The sequence below is a fragment of the Hemitrygon akajei genome, chromosome 3 (genome assembly GCF_048418815.1).
Source record: "Hemitrygon akajei chromosome 3, sHemAka1.3, whole genome shotgun sequence".
Lineage (NCBI taxonomy): Eukaryota > Metazoa > Chordata > Chondrichthyes > Myliobatiformes > Dasyatidae > Hemitrygon > Hemitrygon akajei.
Window position 1 is genome coordinate 168,585,474 of NC_133126.1, and position 22,071 is coordinate 168,607,544.

Consider the following 22,071-nt stretch of genomic DNA (forward strand, 5'->3'; position numbering starts at 1 on the left):
ACTTAGATCACATTTCTTTCCCCATTCTGATGTTTGGTCTGAACAACTGAATCTCTTGACCATGTCAGCCTGCAAATGCATTGAACTGCTGCCATATGACTGGCTGATTAGATATTTGCATTTATGAACAGGTTTACCTCGAAAAAGTAGCCACTGAGTACAAATCCTTACTTTTATATTCTCGACATCTTGTAATGAATGCTTCAGCTGAAGATTGCTCTTCACCTTGCTTTCATTTTGCATTTCAGACTTTAGACACCCACAGAATCCTATTAATGATAACTGGAATAAGGAGCACACTTGATTAAAGCAGGGATATTTTGTCAGTAGAGATGATGCAGCAAGATGCATAGAAGCAATTTTGTAAAGCAATAAATGAGAATGTTTTCAAATTTTTATGTGACAGTTATTGATTCTTTGACAAATGGTTTTCATTGAAAGCACTATACCATTGTTTCTACAATTTTTTCAGAGCAGAATCAGTTGCAGTACTGAAAATAGACATATGTTTGACCATGTTTCACATCTACGCAGCTGACATCCCTTTCTGCTTCTCGATTACTTCTTACAACTCCATACTCACAGTGCTTTAAAACATGTGCTGTCTGGTATTACATTGAAACTCACAGCCTTTATTATTATCAGTGTTAAGCTGTGGACTTGCTGTGGGGAATCCAGGGGATCAGGTAGACCATTGGGTTCATTTGAGAGTCTGATGTAGAGTAGTACCTGATCTCATTTGTTCCAGTCATTAGGGTAAGATAAAAATTCTACTATGTTTTACTATGTTAAAGGAACCTTTAAAGAAAAGCAAGAAATTAATGGGAAAAATAGGAAATGGTGAAATTATATCCAGTGTAAAATGAAAATTCTCCAGAAGAGCTGGCTAGATAACTTTGTAATACCTATGGCATTTTGACCACCTCATAGAGTTTGAGGATTACTTACATACTTACTGCCCATTATTCTGCTGGCATTTAGGACAGCAGTGAAGACCCTTCATCTTTGTCTGTACATACAGTCACACACATATGTAGAAGGATTCTTCATTGCTGTTTCCATAACAATTCTTTTTATTGACCACTCAGGGTTTTTAGCCCTGAGCTGAACCCCCAAACCTGGAGCACTGATAGACCATTTTTAGTCTGGCCACTACCCTTTGGCCTGTTTGGCATGGGTGAACCTATCAAGAGTTGAAGCACAAGACCCTGACTCCAGCCAGCTTAGCTCTCTGTGTTACTGAGGCATGCAAGTCTCCAAACCACGACAAGATTGTGGTCCTCTTGGAGGTCATGAGTTAAAGTTTCATTCTCATTCAACCAGACATATGGATACAGCCAAACGAAACAGTGTTTGCCGGTGAACCCGATTTGCAGTATTCTGCATTATCAATGTCCAGCAGGGTCTTGTGATCACAAGAAAAACGTCCAAGGCAATCATTTGCCCTGTTTGTTAGACCACGCACCACTTCCTACACGGTGTAGCAGACGGCAACACAGTATGCCACAAGTCCAGCTCCACTGCTATCAAGCAACTTGCTGGTGGGGTAGACCTGCACTACTTGATGTTAATAACCTACTGGGTCTTGTGGTAGTAATAAAGAGGGAAAGCTCGACCAATTTCACCTTTGCTTGGACCCAGAGATCCTCTGTGACCAAGCTTGGTGCTGCCTCACCAGTATACAAAACAATATACTGAATGTCTTTCATGGTTCAAAAGAATGTACTGATTTTTAAAAAATGTAATGAACTTTTTGACGTTAGGCATTAAATGTACAAAAATATAAGGTCAAATGTTCTTCAAGTTCCCTCGCTCACCTTCAGCTTATATACAGGCCACGTGCAGGCTATTTTCATGCTAAGCTTGCAACACTGCTCAGTTTTTCCATTCACACTAAGGCAGAGATTAGTCCAGCTTCATGTAGAATACTTACACAGAGGGTCAGTGTGGTGTGTTTCATTACATGGGCTGACGGTGGCAATTATGGTAATTTCATAAAATTTGAAGCAGTTATGAGCCTGTATCATTTAAAGAAATTGAGAAGTTTTATTCTAAGACATTGTTACAACATATTTTCTTCCATTGAAATTAATGGCAAAGTCCTTTTGCCAAATCTAAGCTGATGCATATTCTTTGAGTAAATTCACTTGTATAATTATTTATTATACAACAATTATTAAACAATAATTAATTATTGTACAATATTTACTGCCTAATTCCATAATGAATACAATGGCTGATAACAGTCTTCAAGTTGTTGGTAACACACACAAGATGTTGCAGGAACTCAGCTGGCCAGGCAGCATCTATGGAAAAGAGTACAGTTGCTGTTTTGGGCTGAGACCCTTCTGCCATAAATGCTGCCTGGCCTGCTGAGTTCCTCTAGCATTTTGTGTATATTACTTGGATTTCCAGATTTTGCATACTTTCTCTTGTTTCAAATTGTTGGTGAACAGTTGTTGGTCAGGAATAGGTCCTTAAGGTTGTTATAGCCGGGCTGGTAATAAGGACGAGCTCACAATACCTATTAAATGCTGTCAATGGCGTGTGCCTCATATTAACAACCAGCCCAGCTCCTGGCCTTCATGTGTGGCTTAGCTACTAAGCCCAGTGGAATCATTTCTACTGACAGGAAAAGGAGCAAAGGTGAGTTACTGGCACCTTAAAACCAGTTACTTCAGGCAGATGGGGCTCATCAGTCGTGTTTGGCAGCTCAACTAGGAGAAGGAAAACTCTGATCTCAAATCTCCGCTGCCTTGCAGTTATACCCACTCATGGGGAAGGCTTCAGGAATAAACTCCAAGGGAAAATCCGGAACTGGAATTCCTACATTGAGCTCAATGTTGACCGGCAACTCCTGCGACTCTGCAGGTGCCAAAACTGTATCAGTCTCTGCTGTTCCTTTGGATTCATCAGCTGCATGGAGAGGGAGGAGCCTGCTAAATGGGCAGAAGCTTGCTCTCCATATTGTACTGCCCTGGCTGGTGTATCACGTAGACAGCTGAGATGCAACTTCTGTGGATTGCCCTGACTTAACGGAGGGACTCAGTTGTCAGGAAGTTTCTGACTTCTGTATTTGCCCACACAAAAATCCCACGCTAGCTTGTACTTCAATCAGGAAGTGCCAACAGTTCCATGTGGAATTTCTTGCACAATATGCACTCTAGAAATTCTGCAGCTGGAGCATTTCAAATCTCACCACTTAATCTCTCAAATAATATTGGCGCTTATGAAAGTGAAATTAGTGAAATTTCAATAATGACCCTAATTATCTGCCTGACACACAGGATGGAAGTTCAGCGCTTACCCCACTGTCTCTGAAATTGCACCCACAACTTGATTTCCTTGTTTCCTTCACACTCAGAACTCTGGCACATTTTATCGATGTGTCTGGTATAATTAGAAGAAGCATAAGCAATGGCAAAAAGGAGAAAAAAAAGACTAGTGACTGAGCAAAAATACAATGGGTCTAAAATAGCTTAAATGAATTCTTAATTCAATGCCTAAATGAAACTTCTGAAATACAACAAGATCCCAGTTTAATAGGTGTTGAAAGTGAAGAATAGTTCTCCAACTTGGAATGTGGATTTTTCCATAAATTTACATAATTTATGGCAGTACATAGAACCGAGCCATGATTAGTAATCCATAAGAAAAAAATAATTCAAGTTTGCCATTATGTTTCTATATCCATCTTCTTTTCCTTGCTGGTGAGTGTTCCTTTCCTAAGTATCAGGCTTAGTCTGTCATGCCAGACTTCTTGCTGAATATCTAAACAAATTTGTTTATGATGCATGTTTTGGTGCTGTCACTGTTCAATGGTGCTTTGGGGCTGGCTTGTTTCCTAGTGTAGGATGTTGACTTTGGAGAATGAATTTTTTGTTTCTGCAGTTTATGCTGGTCATCCATGATGTTAAATACTTAGTCTAGGCCCCTGATTATATGAAACAGATTGTGCCAGAGGAAATAAAGTTCTTTTTAATTCTGTTTTGTTTCTTAGGTTCCACCTGGTATCAAAGTACTAATGAGTGCCACGAGGAGCACATTTGATGAGCAAGAGAACATATATCGATTCCAAATGGAATATCCAGTTCCTGCTTACCTATTGGCCTTGGTAGCTGGAGATCTGATTTCTGCAGATATTGGTCCGCGGTAAGTGATTGTCATTTTAAGACTCAAAATTGATTTTCGTACTCTATTTGTAATTAATTATCCATTGATTTAAATCTAATCTCCTTAACCTTCTCTACCCCAATCAAAACTCACAAACTTGAAACCTCTAGATTTGTTGAATCAAAGTGCATTTATCTATGGTGGTGTGTTGCTTTACACTGGAAGTTTCGAATATGTTTACTTAATCTCCTGATAGCTGCATGCAGTGATGTAAAATCCATGTTTCTAAAATAGTATCTCATCTATCTACTACTACTAAATTAGTAAATTAGTTTATCACTGTCACATGTACTGAGGTATGATAAAGGGTTTGCTTTGCATAACATCTATCCAGAGCATTTCATTAAAACCCTGCTTTGAGTTAATCACAGAGGATTACAGCACAGAAATGAGCCCTTTGGCCCATCTAATCCATGTGGAACTGTTATTCCGTCCAGTCCCATCTACCCATACCCCTTCCATCCATGTACTTATCCAAACTTACCTTAAATGTTGCAATTAAACCTGCATGCACCACTTTGAGAGGCAGCTCGTTCCACACTTGCACCACATGCTGAGTGAAGAAGTTCCTCCTTGTGCCCACCATAAATATTTCACTATTCACTCTTAACCTATGACATTTAAATCTACTCACCCTACCGCAGTGGAAAAAACTCCTGATATTTATCTTATCCATGCCCTTCATAATTTTATATACTGCTATCAAATCTCACTTTATTCTCTTACGCTCCAGGGTAAAAAAGTCCTAACCTATTCAAACTTTCCCTATAATTAAGTCCAGGCAATATCCTTGTAGTAGAAAGGAAAACAATAATTGAATGTAATAATAGAAAACAATAATAAAAAGAGGCAGCACTTGACGTTTCAGGCTGAGAATTTCAGGACAGATGAGTCCTGATGAAGGGTCTCAGCTCAAAATGTCGACTGTTTACTCCTTTCCAAAGATGCTGCCTGGCCTGTTGAGTTCCTCCAGCATTTTGTGTGTGTTGCTTGGATTTCCAGCATCTGCAGATTTCCTCTTGTTTGTTAATAAAAAGTGAATTGCAGCCAGATAATAAGCTGCAAGGTTATAACAAGGTAGATTGTGAGGGCAGGTCTATCTCATTTTACGAGGAGACCATCCAATAGAGTTATAACAGCAGGAGAGAAGCTGTCCTTGAACTTGGTGGTCTGTGCTTTCAGGCTTTTGTATCTTCTGCCATGGGGGGGCAGGGCGGGTGGTGCGCGGAAGAGAGTGTCTGTGGTGGGTGGTGCCTTTGATTATTTTGATTGATTTATGAATGCAGTGTAAAGTGTAGGCAGAGTCCATGGGGGGAGCAAGTTTCCAAGATGTGCTGAGGAGTGTCCACAACTCTCTGCAGTTCCTTATAGTCTTGGCATCACTAATTCAGCATTATCAAAGCAACCTGATGAATATCTATGCCCTGAGTTTGTGCTGCAGGAGAGAAAGATTGTTATGATGCATTCTGCAATTTCAGTAAAACTCTGTAGGTTTTGGTTAGGGAAAACCGTACTAGCGTTTAGTTAACAAAGATTAAGTTTGTGCCTTTTTCTGCGGTAGCTACTTTAGACAATTTCAGCTGGATGTGTGCCAGCTGACACATTGGGCCAGAGCTCAAGAAGGACATTCTTGTTGCAATAGTAGATTTCCCCAGTACAACAGGTGCTGGCTATCTTTGTGAAATGCCAATATCTTTAAGTATTTTTAAAAATGACACTGGTCTCAAGATCTCCAGCATCCAGGCCCAACAGAGATCTTCAGTATTAAAACCTTGATCTCACAAGGGAGCTCCTCCAACTCAACCTAAGATCACAGCCACCACTGCCAAATGCTTTTTCTAATCCTCAGCCTGAGCTGGAACCAATCTGAGCTTCCTCAGAGTCATGTGCTAATCACTACCCAAATAACCCTCCCCAACCTTTTACTAGAACACCTGCCTATTGCTATACCTGCCTTACGGTAACCACATTCCTCAGACCTTGCCGTTCGTGCTCAGTCAGCTTGAGTTTAATGCTGATTTGTATCATCGAGAGATTTGATAGCATATTGGTATTATGTACTGTAGCTCAAAGTATGTTGCATTGAATTATTAGCCCAATTATGAGCTCAAAAACAGAACTAGGTCTTGAGCCAAAACTATCTAACTGCAGCCTGAGTATTCCCAACGGAGCCAGACTGACAGTATTGCGTGAATGCCTCAGCAGTCTACAAGAGTTCATCTCCGTCTAGGTTGCATCAGCTGATTTTTTTTTTTGTAAATTCCTAAGAAACTGCAAGTCATCTGAGATTTAAGTATGATGTTTGTAAATTAGTTTAGGAACCTTCATTACCTATTTGGTTTGTGCAGTAATTCATTAAAGAAAGAAATGCATAGTTTTTGTTGATTGTTCAGGTTTTTATATTCCTAAATCATGTATTTGAATATGCATACAGAAGCAGAGTTTGGGCTGAACCTTGTTTATTAAAGGTTGCAACTGCAAAACTCAACGGTACAGTGGAGCGATGGCTGAGTGCTGCAGAGAATCTCTTCGGACCTTATATGTGGGAAAGGTAATAAAGCTAAGTAGCATTTTCACATCTTGAAATTTTGCCCATAATACAGTTGCAGCGTAATGGAAATTGGTATCTCACCAATTCTGTGATTTCAACCTTATTTTACTCCCAGGAACTAGGAATACTGTAGTGGTGTTCCATCTATTCAGGATGGTGGTGTGGAAAGCAGATGTAGCACTTTCTGCAAAGAAGAACACAGATAGTCTGAATATTTCTGAGAATGACCTGTTGTCTGGGCCCTACATGCACTTTTCATCTCCTCTAACAGAACAACGAGGTTGGAAAGGGTGACCTCGTTGGCTGGATTGTGCTGGAGCTGAGTGACAAGACCCTGTGTGTCAGAACAACTTTGAAAATCACAATAGGAGATGTGGGTGGATTAAAACATCCCATAAAACTTTTCTGAAAGCTTCTGTTATCAAAACAGTCAATATTTTGCACATTTTAACATTTCTGAAACATTGAAAAACTATCAAGAAATAATATTTAAAAAAAACTAAATCTAAACAATTATATGTACCTTAAATAATTGAAGACAATAAACACAGCAATTGTTTAAAAGATTTATCAGGTTATTTTTGGAGACAAAATGATCTGCAGGAGGAACCTGTGCTGATTCAGAGTTTTGACTTGAAATGTCAATAACTCCTTTCGTCCTACAGATGTTGCTTGATGCACTGAGTTCCTCCAGCAGATTGTTTATTGCTTCACCTTATTCTTCCCTTTCTTTGCTGCAGCTCTGTAGTCATAATGGAAGTGTGTGCCTATACCTTGTGGAGTTGGCACGTGATCTGATAGCAGATTTACCAGTGTCAGTGAGACACCAGGAGTCTCACTGAGATGCTTCTCCAGCACAGCAAACTCCTGGTGTCCAGTATCAGGAGGCACCAAGAAATAGTGACAAAATCTAGGCAGCTACTGTTCAAGTAGAACCAGGGCTTCCTTGGACAAGTCCTCTCCCATTTTTCCTGTGCATAATAAATGTATTGCATCTTAAAACTAAAATAAAACTCAAACATGAATTAATGTTTAAGTTTTTCTGGTTAACAGAATAGGTTGTTTACTGTCCAAATGGTATTAGATTTCCTCCTGCTTGGAGATTCAATTGTTTTATGCTTGGTATGATGCAAAAGTTGCCTAACAAGCCTTCAGTTGCATATCCATGTAGTAACCCAGCATTTGGGAACCCAAACTATGTGGTTTAACAGATGCAGGATATTTAACCATTGAGGCACCAGAAGATAGAATTGCATTTTGTCCTTGGCATTCACCCATGTGTTTTACAAGTAAGAATCACTGGATAATTATTAGGAGATGGAAGCCAGCTTGATTTCCTTTTGTTCTTTAGCACAGTGGTGGAGCAACCATATGTTTAATTAATCAAATAGAATTAATCAGTCTAAATCTAACCATATTTGAAGTTTATTGGTTTTTGTGGCCTCATTGAAAGTTTGTAAGAAAATAACTTTTGTAAAATGTGACTATGTGTTTTTCCTTCAGGTATGACGTTGTATTCCTTCCACCCTCTTTTCCAATTGTTGCAATGGAAAATCCCTGTTTGACGTTCATTATTTCCTGTATTTTGGAAAGTGATGAATTTCTCATTATTGATGTTATCCATGAGATTGCACATAGTTGGTTTGGAAATGCAGTTACCAATGCTACTTGGGAAGAAATGTGGCTGAGCGAGGGCCTGGCAACATATGCACAACGTCGCATTACCACAGAAACTTATGGTGAGAACATAATTCTATTGTGCACGTTTTTCTGATGTCATGAGCTATGATTTTTCATATAGAAATTCCCAGTAAGGTATAATATGCAGAAAATATTAAGTGAAAGTTAAGTTCTAAGGCCTAATTATCCATACTTTTAGAGTAAATAGGTGAAATATAGACATCGTTCTCGGGAGAAACTTTTCGGAAAGGAAGCATTTGGAGAGGAAAGTATTGTTAATACCCATTGTTCATTAATTTCTGAGCTACTGGAAACCTTTTGAGTTACTGAAGTCCTAGGTTCTAGATTGCCAGCGATAGTGCAAGTGGTACTAAACCAAAAACTGCGGAACAACAGTCTGAAAGGAAGTAATTAGGATAAGGATTGATCCCATTAAAGGCACTTTGGGACTTCAGACAGTTTAATGGTTTTATCTAGTACATCTAGAAGAATATAACAGAATTGGACATGTTATGCTACACATTTAAAGCCACTGCCATTCCTTCTGCTTACATGTTTTATGCATCTCCTCTGGACAAAATGTCTTCACTTTAAAACTTGAGGGTCCTGCTTTTAAAAGATTGATCTTACAGATTCTTGCTTACATCAATATCTGCAATGATATGTGAGCAGGTTAAATGCAGGAATAATTCCATCCAATAAATTAGGACAAAAACATAAAGTGCTAGAAATGCTTCCCATTTAGGTGGCACTGGTGAATCCCAGCGACTACTTATCAGTGGCAAACAAAGCAAAGCAAAGTACTGAATACCTTATTAATAACACTTTATTTGTAACAATCATCGCTAACAATGGAGAGGCAAGCGGAAGCAGGCTTGAAGCAGTGTCGAGGTGTCCCCGAAAGCAAGGAAAGCCCCGATGTTTGATCAAACAAAGCGTCGAGCTGAATTGGAAAGGTCGGGTACGGGACGAATCATGGTGCTGGGGTCCAGGCCTCAGAGCAGCTCAAGAGCGAGGAACAGCCCGATGTTGGAACGATTTAAGCGCCGAGCCAGAGTGAAAAGGTCAGGGTGTTGGGACTGGAAGCGAGTGATGGGCCGGTTCTGCTCGCTGCTTGGCGACATTTACTCGGCTCCGTGCTGAACTGAGGCTGTGGCCCGCTCCGGCTGCAGTGATGCCTGGCTTCGTTTCCCTCATAAAACTTCAGCTCTGCATGCTGTTTGCTTATTTTATTGCTTGCGCAATGTGTTTTTCGTTCTCTCTGCACATTGGATGTTTGATGGTAACACACACAAAATGCTGGAGGAACTCAGCAGGCCAGACATCACCTATGCGAAGGAGTATGAAGTCGTCGTTTCGGGCCGAGACCCTTCATCGGCATCTGAAAAACAGATGAGCCATCAGAGGAAGAAGGTGGGCGGAGGGGAGAAAGAAGTACAAAGTGGTAGGTGATAGGTGAAAGAGATAAAGGGCTGGAGAAGGGAGGGGGGATCTGATAGGAGAGGGTGGAAGACCATGGAGGAAAGGGAAGAGGGAGAAGCATCAGAGAGAGGTGATGGGCAAGTGAGGAGATGAGGTGAGAGAGGGAAATGGGAGTGGTGAAGGGGGTGGCAGTTGAATTTCAGGATAGACTGCATCTGTGAGAGGAGGAACAGAGCTAACAGAGTATTTCTAGCATCTGCACTTACTGATTTCCAATAAATTGGGCTTCTCTGCACTGTTACTGCATGGGAGGGTTAGCTGATCTGAAGTTTGATGGAAGTTTGTTCTCCATCCACAAATACTCATACTGCTGTAGTTAAGGTGGCTCTCTTCTGGTCCCCAGCCATTTGGTGCTGGGACTGCCAGGGTTTCACTGATGTTATAATTGTGTCTATTTAACCCTGCCAGAGTGTCAGTACTTCTGTAGTCCACCTGAAATACCATAAACACTATTTGTGTACACTGCTGAAGTCGTATGAAGTTTTGGCACAATGAGTTCACCCTGATCATCATCTACCCATCTACACTGACCCTCTGTATCATTCTCCCCATATTCCCATCCCATCCCCCAGGTTCCACCATTCACCCACAACGTAGAGCAATTTACAGCAGCCAGTTAACTTCCTATTAGGGGTACCATTGGTGTGTGAGGAAAGTGGATAGTCCAGAGGAAACTGCTGTGATCACAGGGAAGCTGTGCAACTTACACACAGAAAGTGGCCACTGGTGTCTGGAACTGTGAGGCAGAGGCTCTACTGGCTGTGCTCCCCTTGATATAAGTAGAACAGGCAGTTCAGCACTACAGTCCTGGAGATTCTGCAACACCACAATGAAGACCATTCCAGATGGATTCATTGCCTTAAAATATCTTCAAACATTGGCATACAGAATTGAAATGCTGATGGGATATTGGGCCTACTTACAACTTCTCAGTAGCTGATAAAAAGTCAGAATGAATCTTGCCTTCCTCATAGAAAATAGGAGCAAAATTGAGCCATTTTAACATGGAAAATACCAGTATTAAGCTTTTGGAACTGCTCCACTATCCAACACATCATCCACTGATCGTCCAAATGCTGTTATTTCATCAAGATACAGGGCTATTCCAATGAAAACTCTGTTCTTTAAAAGAAAATAAAAACAAAATCTGTTGTTGTTAGTGATAAACTTTAAATGATTCCACATCAACTGAGAGATATATTCACTGTAGATCCTTCAGAAATAGCTGCAGGTCCCTTTAAATCAACTGCAGTATTTACTTTAAGCATCTGGCAGTGCTTCAGGCACTTTATTCCAGTATGATTGACAACTCAGCCAAAGGGAATAATAAGTGATATGACTGGTATGTGATGTGACTTGTTTAAAGCCACTGTCCATAAATGTGCAGATACTGGCACACTTACATGTTCTAGTTTTATCACAAATCCCAAGTGGATAGATGCCCAACTGGTGTTTGTTTCTGATTGTTGTTATGGTAGAACTATTTATGGAGCCTTAAGGAATGCTGGAAATGCTGACAGCTAAAGATGAATTTGTTATTTATCTTTTACTTTGCACTTTATGTGGAGGAAACGATGATTAAAAACTTGGCCTGCTTTAAATGACGCTTGTGTGGTTTTGTTTGTCTGGTGAAAGATTGGATATTTTAACAGCATGAGATTTGGGCGTCTTTGTAGCAGGCTGGCAAGGAACACAATGGCAAATGCTCTTATTGAAAGTGTTGCATTATGAAGCAGCACCTTCATGTTTTTCTGAGATTTAAAATTCACAACATTTTGTTTCCAAGATAAATATGATTACCTTCATTTTCTGCTTCAAAGATGATTTCCTTTTAAATACAAAGGAAATTGAAATGTTATGCTTTTTGACACAGAGCACTGTTAACGAATAAGCCATTTATCTGTACACGTAGGGGCACTCTTCATTCACATGCATATCATACACTAGTCCATGCTGTAAGTCATGTCAAAATGTGAGTGTGTACTGTCCTATAGACTGACATTTAAAAGACAAGTGGTTAGCCAATGTATGTCTCCAAGTGGCACAATGCAAGGATGGGCTCTAGCTCTGTCCACCCATTCAAAAGAATGATGCCAGATGCAGAGAATTCAAATTTTAGCACCAAGAAAACAGCTATTTTTTAGGTAGAGAAAAAAATACTGTTTTGTTTTACTTTCAGGGGCTGCTTTTACTTGTCTTGAAACCACTTTCCGACTAGAAGCACTACATCGTCAGCTGAAACTGCTCGGAGATGAGAGTCCGGTCAGCAGGCTACAAGTGAAATTTGAGCCAGGTATCCATGTTACCTCTCTTTGCAACTAAAATGAAATCTGCTCCATTGACTAAGTAAACTAAATCCTCTCTTTGATATCAAAGTATAACTGATTTTTTTTCCACAGAAGTTCTCTAGTATTTGCCAGTTTCTGTGAAGTATGATATGGCACTTTCAGTCTAGGTATTGTGAATAATGATAGATTATATTATGTAATAAATTTGCTTGGTAGATTCTTTAGACTTGAATAGTAGTAGTGAAATCTCTCGAGCTGAGTATGATGTTCTCCTAAGGGGTTGTCTATTGGTGGGTCCTCAGGTAGCCGTTGAGGCCGATCCAGGATTCGCATATTCTGGTGCAGTGTGAGCAAGAGTAAGTGGCGGCAGTGGTTAGTGACTGGGTTTTTGATTGATCAGTCTCTCAGTTTGCAGGTGCCACTTGTTCTCTGCCACAGTGGAGGTTGCTCTCAATGTAGCTCCCTCTTGGACAGATTTTCTTCAGATGTGTCTTGAGTGCAATGCCTTTCCAGTTTTTAAATGTAATGTTGAATTCCTTCAGGCTGATTTTGACATCATCTTTGAAGCATTTTGTTTGCCCACTAGGGGCTCACTGACCTTCCTTCAACAGGCAGCATCCTCTCCTCAAGGGATGACATTGCCTCAGAGATTAATGACCACCTGTGTAGGGCTGGTGGAGCCTATGCAAGACTAAGGAAAAGAGTCTTTGAAGACTGTGACCTACAGGTTCAAACAAAACTTTTGGTCTATAGAGCAGTCGTCCTTCCTACATTGAACACAAAGTACACTGCAGATGCTGTGGTTAAATCAACATGTACAAAAGCTGGATGAACTCAGCAAGTCGGGCAGCATCTGTTGACTGCTCATTTCAACGGATGATGCCCGACCTGCTGAGTTCAACCAGCTTTTGTACGTGTTGATTTGTCCTTCCTACATTATTGTATGGAACTGAGTAATGGACCACCTACAATAGGTGCCTGAAAATCCTGGAACAATACCAATAAAGTTCCTTATAAAAGATTTTTGATTAGCTGGAAGGACAGACCAACGTGCTGGAGGAGGCGAATAGCATCTCCATCATGATAAAGCAGCACCAACTGTATGGATAGGTTGTCATCCGAATGCTTAACTCTCATCTCCTTTACTCCCAGTTGAAAGCTTGAATAGTTGTGGATGAAATCTTCAGTAGATTTTAATCCTTGATCAGATGGAATTTCCTCATAATGCTTGGATTTATTTTTTATTTTATTATGACAAGTTAGTGTTACTACTGCTGTAAGCTGAAGTTTGTAACCTGAATTAAAGTAGGTGGAATTGTAGATCAGTTTTTTATATAACCGAGTGCAGAAAGCTTCTATGAATTAGCATGCAGTGTGAAGGAAATGGAGTCATTAGACCAAAAGAAGTCAAAGACAATTACTTGTAAAATGTTTTGGTGATCAAAGATGGGTACATGTAATATTTCTTCCATATACCCATACAGGAGTCAATCCCAGCAGTCTGATGAATCTCTTCACCTATGAAAAGGGATTTTGCTTTGTATACTACCTGTCACAGCTCTGTGGTGATACAAAGTGCTTTGACTCTTTCCTTAGAGTAAGTTAAGCAACTTGTTTAATCTTAAATTTTACTTTTAAAGCCTACTTTATGTTAATTAAATGAAAACATGTTAGCAACTGCATCATCTCATTTACATCAAACACTGCAATATTAACAGAAAACTGCATTGTCCAATGGAATGTCATAATCCTTGATTCAGAGATGCATTTTATATGCACAGGTGTATGATTTATATGGACCGCTTTGTTCCGTGACCTTACTGAGAAGCGGAACCCTTCAGGAAATTGAGCTGCTGAGGGCAATCCCTCCCACAAAAGAAGCACTGTTACTGTTATATTATCTTTTGTGTTAGTTTCACCTAAATTTTGATACTGTGGAATCAGCTGTATCTGACCTCAGTGGGCTAGACTACTCCCACTTTTGGAGTTTCTGGCATTCATCTATGGCTTGACTTCCGTCCAGCTCCCAGACTCAGCTTTTTCTACACAAATCTCATCCCCACATTACAGTAATGAACTAGAGTGCAGTCAAAAGTCTTAATTATTAGTAATAATCATTAAGGAAAAATGTGCTTCAGACATGATTTAATAGCATGATTGAAATAAAGGTATGACCATGTTAATGGGGCTATATTACAGACCACCCAACAGTCCTGGGGATTTAGAGGAACAAATTTGTAAAGAGATTGCAGACTGTTGCAAGAAGCATAATGTTGTTATTGTAGGTCATTTTAACTTTCCACGTACTGGCTGAGAATCCCGTACTGTAGAAAAGCTAGATGGGGATAGAATTTGCCAAACGTGTTCATGAAAGTTTCCTTCCTCGGGACAGAGAAGTCCCAATCAGAGAGCTTGCGATACTGGATATACTACTAGGGAATGAGATATGGCAGGTGACAGAAGTTTGTGTAGGGGAACTCCTTGCATCCAGTGACCACAATGCCATTAGTTTCAAAGTAAATATGCAAAGAGATAGGTCTGGTCCACAGGTTGAGATTTTAAATTGGAGAAAGGCCAATTTTGATGGCATCGGAAATTATTTGGCAAGTGTGGACTGGGACAGGCTGTTTCCAGTAAAGGTATAATGTGGAAAGTGGGAGGCCTTCAGAAATGAAATTTTGAGTATACAAAACTTGCATGTACCTTTGAGAACAAAAGGTAAAGATAACAAGTATAGGGAACTTTGATTTTCAAGAGATATTGAGGCCCTGGTTAAGAAAGAAAAGGGAATACATAGTAGATATAGGCAAGTAGGAACAAATGAGGTGCTTAATGGAGTATAAGAAATGTCAGAGAACAGTTAAGTAAAAAATCAGGAGAGCTAAAAGAAGGTATGAAGAGTTGCTCTAACAGACAAGGTGAAGGGGAATCCCAAGGGCTTCTACAGGTATGTTAAGAGCAAAAGGATTGCTAGGGAAAAAATTAGCCTCCTGGAAGACCAGGATAGTAATCTATGTGTGGAGCCAAAATAGATATGGGAGATCTTAAATACATTCTTTGCATCTGTATTTACTGGGGAAATGGATACAGAGTCTGTAGAGTTGAGGTAAAGTGGCATCAACTTCATGGACCCTGTATAGATTACAGAGGAGGAGGTGTTTGCTATCCTGAGGCAAATCAGGGTGGATAAATTGTCTGGGCCTGACAAAGTGTTCCCTTGGATGCTACAGGAGGCAAGTACCGGGGCCCTAGCAGAGATATTTAAAGCAGCCTTAGTGACATGAGAGGTACCAGATGACTGGAGGATAGTCACTGTTCCACTGTTTAAAAGAGGCTTTAAACAGAAACCAGGAAATTTTAAGTCAGTGAGTCTGACATCAGTTGTGGGAAAGTTATTGGAAGGTATTCCAAAGGACTAGATATTTAAGTTTTTGGATTGACATGGACTGATTATGGATAGTCAGCATGGCTTTGTGTATGGCATGTCATGTCTAACCAAACATAGAGTTTTTTGAGGAAGTTACCAGGAAAGTGGATAAAGACAAGGCAGTGGATGTTGACTACATGGATTTTAGTGAGTCATTTGACAAGGTCCCATGTGGGAGGCTGGTCAAGATTGTTCATTCAGGATGAGGCAGTAAATTGGATTAGACATTGGCTTTGTGGGAGAAGCCAGAGAGTGATGATAGAGGTCTGTGACTAGTGGTGTGCCTCAGGGATCGGTGTTGGGTCCTTTGTTGTTTGTCATCTAAATCAATGATCTGGATGAAAATGTGGTTAATTGGATCAGCAGATTTGTGGATGACTCCAGGATTGGGGGTGTAGTGGACAGTAAGGAAGGCTATCGTAGATTGCAGAAGGATCTGCATCAACGGGAAAAATGGGCTGAAAATGGCAGATGGAACTTAATGCAGACAAGTGCAAGGTTTTGCACTTTGGTAGGACCAACCAGGGTAGGTCTTATACAGTGAATGGTAGGGCACTGATGAGTGTGGTAGAACAAAGGAATCTGGGAATATAGGTCCATAATTCGTTGAAAGTAGCATCACAGGTAGATAGGGTCGCAAAGAATATTTAGCACATTGGCCTTCATAAATCAATCTATTGAGTACAGGTGATGGGATGTTGATGTTGTATAAGACATTGGTGTATTGTGTACAGTTTTAGTCACCTATCTACAGGAAAGATGTAAACAAGGTTGAAAGAGTGCAGAGAAAATCTACAAGTATGCTGCCAGGTCTGGAAAACCTATATTAATGATAGATTGAATAGATTAAGACTGTATTCTTTAGAATGTAGAAGATTGAGAGGAGATTTGATAGAGGTATACAAATATTGAAGGGTATAAATAGGGTAAATGCAAGCAGGCTTTTTCCACTGATGTAGGGTGGTAGGGTAGGCCACTTTTTCCAGAGGCCTTGGGTTAAGAGTGAAAGGTGAAAAGTTTAAGGGGAACATGAGGGGGAACTTAGGAATATGGAGGGCTATGTTCTTGGTGTTGGGAGCAGGCCATTTCATTTGGTTTTTGGCATGGACTAGATGAGCCAAAGGGTCTGTTTCTGTGGTGTACTTCTCTATGACTATTTCTGTTTTTTAAAAAAATGGTAATTCAAGCTGAAACCCACTGTTCTTTCCCAGAAATGAATACGTCTTCTGATTTTTGTAAATTAATTTATTGAAAGTAAATCTTTTCTGCCATTTTTGTCCCTCTTACAACTCAGAATTAAATTCATGAAGTTCATCCTGCGGTTTAGAGCCTTGGTTTAATGGGGAATGTGGTATGTTCGCACTCACACTAACGGACCCTAAAAACATAATTAGTTACTATGAAGTACAAATAATTAACTTAAAATTCAGTTTGCTAATGTTAATGACTTCCTTCTTAGGCTTACGTGGAGAAGTTCAAGTTTACAAGCGTGGTTGCAGGTGATTTACTGGAGTTTTTCTTGGGCTTTTTTCCTGAGCTGAGGGAGAAATGTGTAGACAGCAAGGAAGGTTGGTGAGATGTTTGAACAGAATTTTCTAAGTATCCTTCAGACTATTCTGAGTAACTGTGAACAATGTTTGATTGCATTCGATTGCACAGAACCTACCATGTAACATTGGAGAGGAGAGTGGAACATGAGAGAAACCTCCCACGATCCTGTCCTATCAGATTCCTTCTTTTCCAGCCCTTTACCCTTTCCACCTATTATCTCTCAGCTTCTTACTGCATCTCCCCCCTCCACCAACCTGATTTCCACTGTCACCTTTCAGCTTGAACTCCCTCCCTAACCCCACCTTCTTATTCTGGCTACCTCCCCCTTCCTTTCCAGTCCTGATGAAGAGTCTCATCTCGAAACATAGACAGTTTATTCACTTCCACAAATGCTGCCTGAACTCCTGTGTTCCTCCAGCAATTTGTATGTGTTACTCTGTATTTCCAGCTTCCGCAGAATCACTTGTGTTTAATGATACACAAGCCAATGGGCCTCACATTAGCATTGACCTCTGCTTTGATCTCTTGTGATAATAATACTGAATTAGCAGTTAGAAGTTTTCAGGAGCTTTTTTTATAGTAGTGTTCTTTATTTAACAACAGTTTTTATAAGCCTCACTAGGTTCTCCCAAATGAATTCTCTTGATCCACCTGTTCAGCTGTATGGAAGGACACCAGGCAGTTGAGTTGATCTTCAAAAGCCTGTTAACAGGCTCAGAGCACAATAGTTATTAATTTCCTTCATGATTAGATGAGTGATGCCTAAAGATGGTGAGATTTAAAGGAGTATATAATGGATGCACAGCATGCTGCAAGCAGTACACTATTATTGTATGGCACTGTCATTAGTTTCAGGATCAGTAACCTCAAGCTTTCCAACCTCAGACATCAGCAACAATAGTCAACCTGTCGAGCAGGTTTCTGATGCATTTTCAGGAAAGCAAGCTGTTTTGTTATGTCATGGGCAAATCGAGCTTGAAACGGGGTCCAGAGTTGACCCTATGAACTGTGCTGCTATTGTGGGGGGGGGGGGGGGGGGGGAGGAGGCATCCAGCGCAAATGAGAGAGAGAGAGAGACAAGATTAATGTTATGGTTTCTTCTGCCAGCTTGTTTACCTTCTCCCCAAGGACACTTTGCCTGCTTGTTAAGGTTCCTGCAGAAAGAGCAGGGCGGAGCCGGTTGATGGACAGCCGGTGTCCAGCATGTGGAGATAAAAAGCAGGTCCGCTGGGACACAGACAGACACACCATGAGACATGCAATGTGGGCACTGAATGAGCTTTGTGCACCCACATGAAGGTGGGGTTTTTGGAGGATCGATTCGGGGAAATCGATCAGGGGCTCACAGTGTGAAAAGGTGCGACCGGTGGGGAATTATTTGTGTGTCCACCCTTGCCTGGGTGATAGTTCCACCACTGAAGAACGGTCGTATGTGATATGGTCATCATCGGTGACCACAACAGGACTTTGGAAGACAACGGGAAGATTGACGGCATCATATCTCTCTCTCTCTCTCTCTCTCTCTCTCCCTCTCCCTCTCCCCAACATTACTCAAATAACTACCTCGAACTGAACTGAACTCTTCACTATCGTAAGACTCTATCCATTTACCCCTAGGTTTGAAAGAGCCTGGTTTTGGTTCCTATTTCCACACTTCTGTATATATATCTATATATTATTGCTAACCTGTTTCATATATTTGCATTCTATAGTACTGTATCGCGTAGTTACTAATAAACACTATTAGTTTATAGCAATACTAGACTCCAAAGTGTTTTTCCATTTCTGCTGGTTCTTTAACCCAGTCACGGGGTACGTGACAATTACCTGTAATTTGGACACACAACAGCACTATACAGTGTAGAAAAGTTGCTCATCCTGTAAATTGTGGACTCTGCCCTGTGAGTCTTTATGTGTCATTGCTCAGTGCCATCACCAACATAGCATAACATCGAGTGCACAATTTGTGTTTTCCAGTATTTTTTTTTTGTAGAAGGCAAATAGTGACATAACTTAAACATTGCTATACAGTATATCTTGTCTTTTCTTATGGGTTAGTGCACTATCTCAGATCGTGAAATTCAATATGATTATTGCTCTCATATTACTGCAGTGTCATATTTGTGAAAGAATCCCAGCTGGAGTGTGCTGTGCATGCATGATGGTTTGTGACATTAGCTGGGAAGACTTTTGACTGAAACATTGGAACCTACCCTTAGGCAAGTTAGGGAAGCCATTGCACTACTAAGGAGCAAGCTCTGCTCCCTCCTACTTGGTTACTGAAAATCTACAGTTCTGATCTACTCTTGAGAATCACATGCAGCAGATAAAGCTGCAAGTTTCAACCTATGCTATAAATCTCTTTGTACCTCGCACTTCAGAATTCAGTTTTCCTTTCCTGAGCACTATGTACTGTTGCTAAACTAAGGGCTTCATACTCGTATCAGCAGAGAATAATTTCCAAAAAGGACAGCCATTTGAATTTGAGTCAGTGATTTGCACATACATGCTATTTATGCATGAGGTTTTACCATAAATAGATAAACAAGCTGCTCTCCCAATTAGAGCCATCATTAATATATATTTAAGCTCTGTACAAAAATGTTACTGAAGTAAAAAAAACTTAAATAGCATCAGCTGAGATTTTTAGTTGCTCATAGTTTATTGAAAGTAACTTACCTGAGATTAGTTTGTACAGTAGAAGAGAAATGCTATTTTAATTCTAGGTTAGACTTTGCTGCTGAAGCAGAATTATTATCTAACCAATTTCTGCAACTAAATAGTATGAACTGGCAATGGTCAGTCTTGTTTATTTTCATAATATTTTGCTATTTTAAAAAACCAATAAATTACTGAAATACTGTAAGTTGTACTCTTATTACTGCTGACCATTTTATCAAGATAGAAATTATTGCATGGATTTCAACTAAGAAGTTGATTGATCAAATATTAGTTTTAACTAGAGTGTATTTTCTCCCTTGGTTTTAGGACTGGAGTTTGAGCGCTGGCTGAATGCGTCTGGGCCACCACTGTTGGAACCAGACTTGTCTCAGGGATCCAGTTTGATAAAACCGGTGGAAACTCTTTACCAACTCTGGAGTTCAGAAAGTCTTGATGGAAACCATATTACAGACATTGATATATCCAAATGGAAAACATTCCAAATAGTCCATTTGTTGGACAAACTCCTGGACAGATCTCCATTGCCTCATGGTATGACAATAAGTGGAATAACTCATTATTATTGTTATATTATTGTACGCTTTGTTTGTTTTGACATAGATGTTGATGGCTTTAGTGCAAAACAAATCTGTCATAGTTGAAATAATAAGGAAGTTCAAGTTCAGAGCATTCAGCTGATTGGGTGGGGGAGAGAAAACGGAATAAAATTTGCTTGTGAGCAGTTTTATTTGGTGCATTTAGGAAGCCCTATCATTTATATGTTGATAAGAAGTAGAGTTAAACAAATTGTTCCGTTGTGTTGTGAGATCCAGCTCAGTAATTATGGCATGTATTAGCATTAACAATTTAATAGGCTATCTCAATGAAAAGGCTTAATCTGAAGTTTGAAGCTTCAATATAATGGATTAAAATTTTGATTTTACCCCTTGCTGCTAACCACTGGAAATGTCACTCCACTCTTTCAGAAGGGAGGGAGGCAGAAGAAAGGAAATTATAGGCCAGTTAGCCTAACTTCAGTGATTAGAAAGATGTTGGAGACTATTTTTAAGGATGAGGTTTCAGGGTATTTGGAGGCATATGACAAAATCAGCCAAAGTCAGTATAGTTTCCTTAAGAGGAAATCTTGTATGACAAACTTTTTGGAATTCTTTGAGGAAATAACAAGCAGGACAGAGAGTCAGTGGATGTTGTTTAGTTGGACTTTCAGAAACCTTTGACAAGGTGCAGCATATGAGGCTGTTTATCCAGATAGGAGCCCATTGTATTACAGGAAAGATACTAGTCTGGATAAAAGATTGGCTAACTGGTAGGATTTATAACTGGCAAGATTATAACTGTTCGCAAATAGTCATACTGATTCATTGTTCCAGTGTGTTTTGGATAGCTGGATAATGCTGATACTATTCTCACCAGTGTGTGGATATTGAGCAGCAAACTGTGAATTTTAGCAGTGCAAGAAATTAAAATCATACATTTTTGTTTGAATTACTTGTAAAACATCCCTTGCTTTGACTTTACTATTATGCTGAAGTTTTGGCTGAAAATTTGATTCAGGGTCAGCCAGTCCTGAATTTAAACTGGTATTGGTTGCATTCAGTCATTACCATGTAATCATTAAAAGTTGTTTCTTTACAGCTGGAGGCTTACAGTGACCAAGCCCTGTTTAGAGAATTGCTTTCTTAAGGTCTGCCTGTTCCATTTATATTGCTTAGTGATATAAAATGAAATGCCTGATAATCATTCTGGTTAATGCCTAGATTTTCTCTTTTATGCACTGTCAGAAGTCATGATGAAGCTATCAAAGAGTTACTCTGCACTGCTCGACTCAATGAATGCTGAAGTAAGAATTAGGTGGTTACAGATTGTGGTCAGAAATAACTATTTACCCGATTTTTACAAAGTACGACGATTTTTAGAAAACCATGTAAGTGACATCATTTTTTAAGCTTCCGATTGATTTGGATTAACCTAATACAATAATTAACCAATTATTGAAATTACTTAAGATTTTGTTCTTGAATGCTGTTGAACTACATTCAGATCAATGACTATAATGTGCATCAATATGGAAGGCTGCAAAGTAATTTGTTCTCAAGTTTTGGAACTTTTGAGATAGAATATTTGAACTAAGTGGAATTCAATGAGGACTTTATGGTCATGAAACCTAGACCTGAATTTCAGTAGGTTGTAGGGTGTATTGTAGGGATCCGTAACACTTGTAATAATGACCAGTGAGG

The 22,071-nt window shown here is 39.8% G+C and overlaps 1 protein-coding gene across 2 annotated transcripts in view; it reads left to right on the plus strand.

The window, feature by feature from the left end:
• The window catches only part of rnpepl1 (arginyl aminopeptidase like 1), a 60,348-nt gene that overhangs the window by 34,422 nt on the left and 3,855 nt on the right, over positions 1 to 22,071 (plus strand). The window contains exons 3-10 of one of the 2 annotated variants that reach the window (XM_073041262.1): positions 4,001 to 4,152; positions 6,608 to 6,724; positions 8,228 to 8,463; positions 12,066 to 12,179; positions 13,659 to 13,771; positions 17,061 to 17,169; positions 20,141 to 20,365; positions 21,616 to 21,758. In XM_073041262.1, coding sequence (XP_072897363.1) covers positions 4,001 to 4,152; positions 6,608 to 6,724; positions 8,228 to 8,463; positions 12,066 to 12,179; positions 13,659 to 13,771; positions 17,061 to 17,169; positions 20,141 to 20,365; positions 21,616 to 21,758 — 1,209 coding nt within the window. The remainder of the gene's footprint in view (positions 1 to 4,000; positions 4,153 to 6,607; positions 6,725 to 8,227; positions 8,464 to 12,065; positions 12,180 to 13,658; positions 13,772 to 17,060; positions 17,170 to 20,140; positions 20,366 to 21,615; positions 21,759 to 22,071) is intronic. The other variant, XM_073041263.1, reaches the window with a different exon arrangement.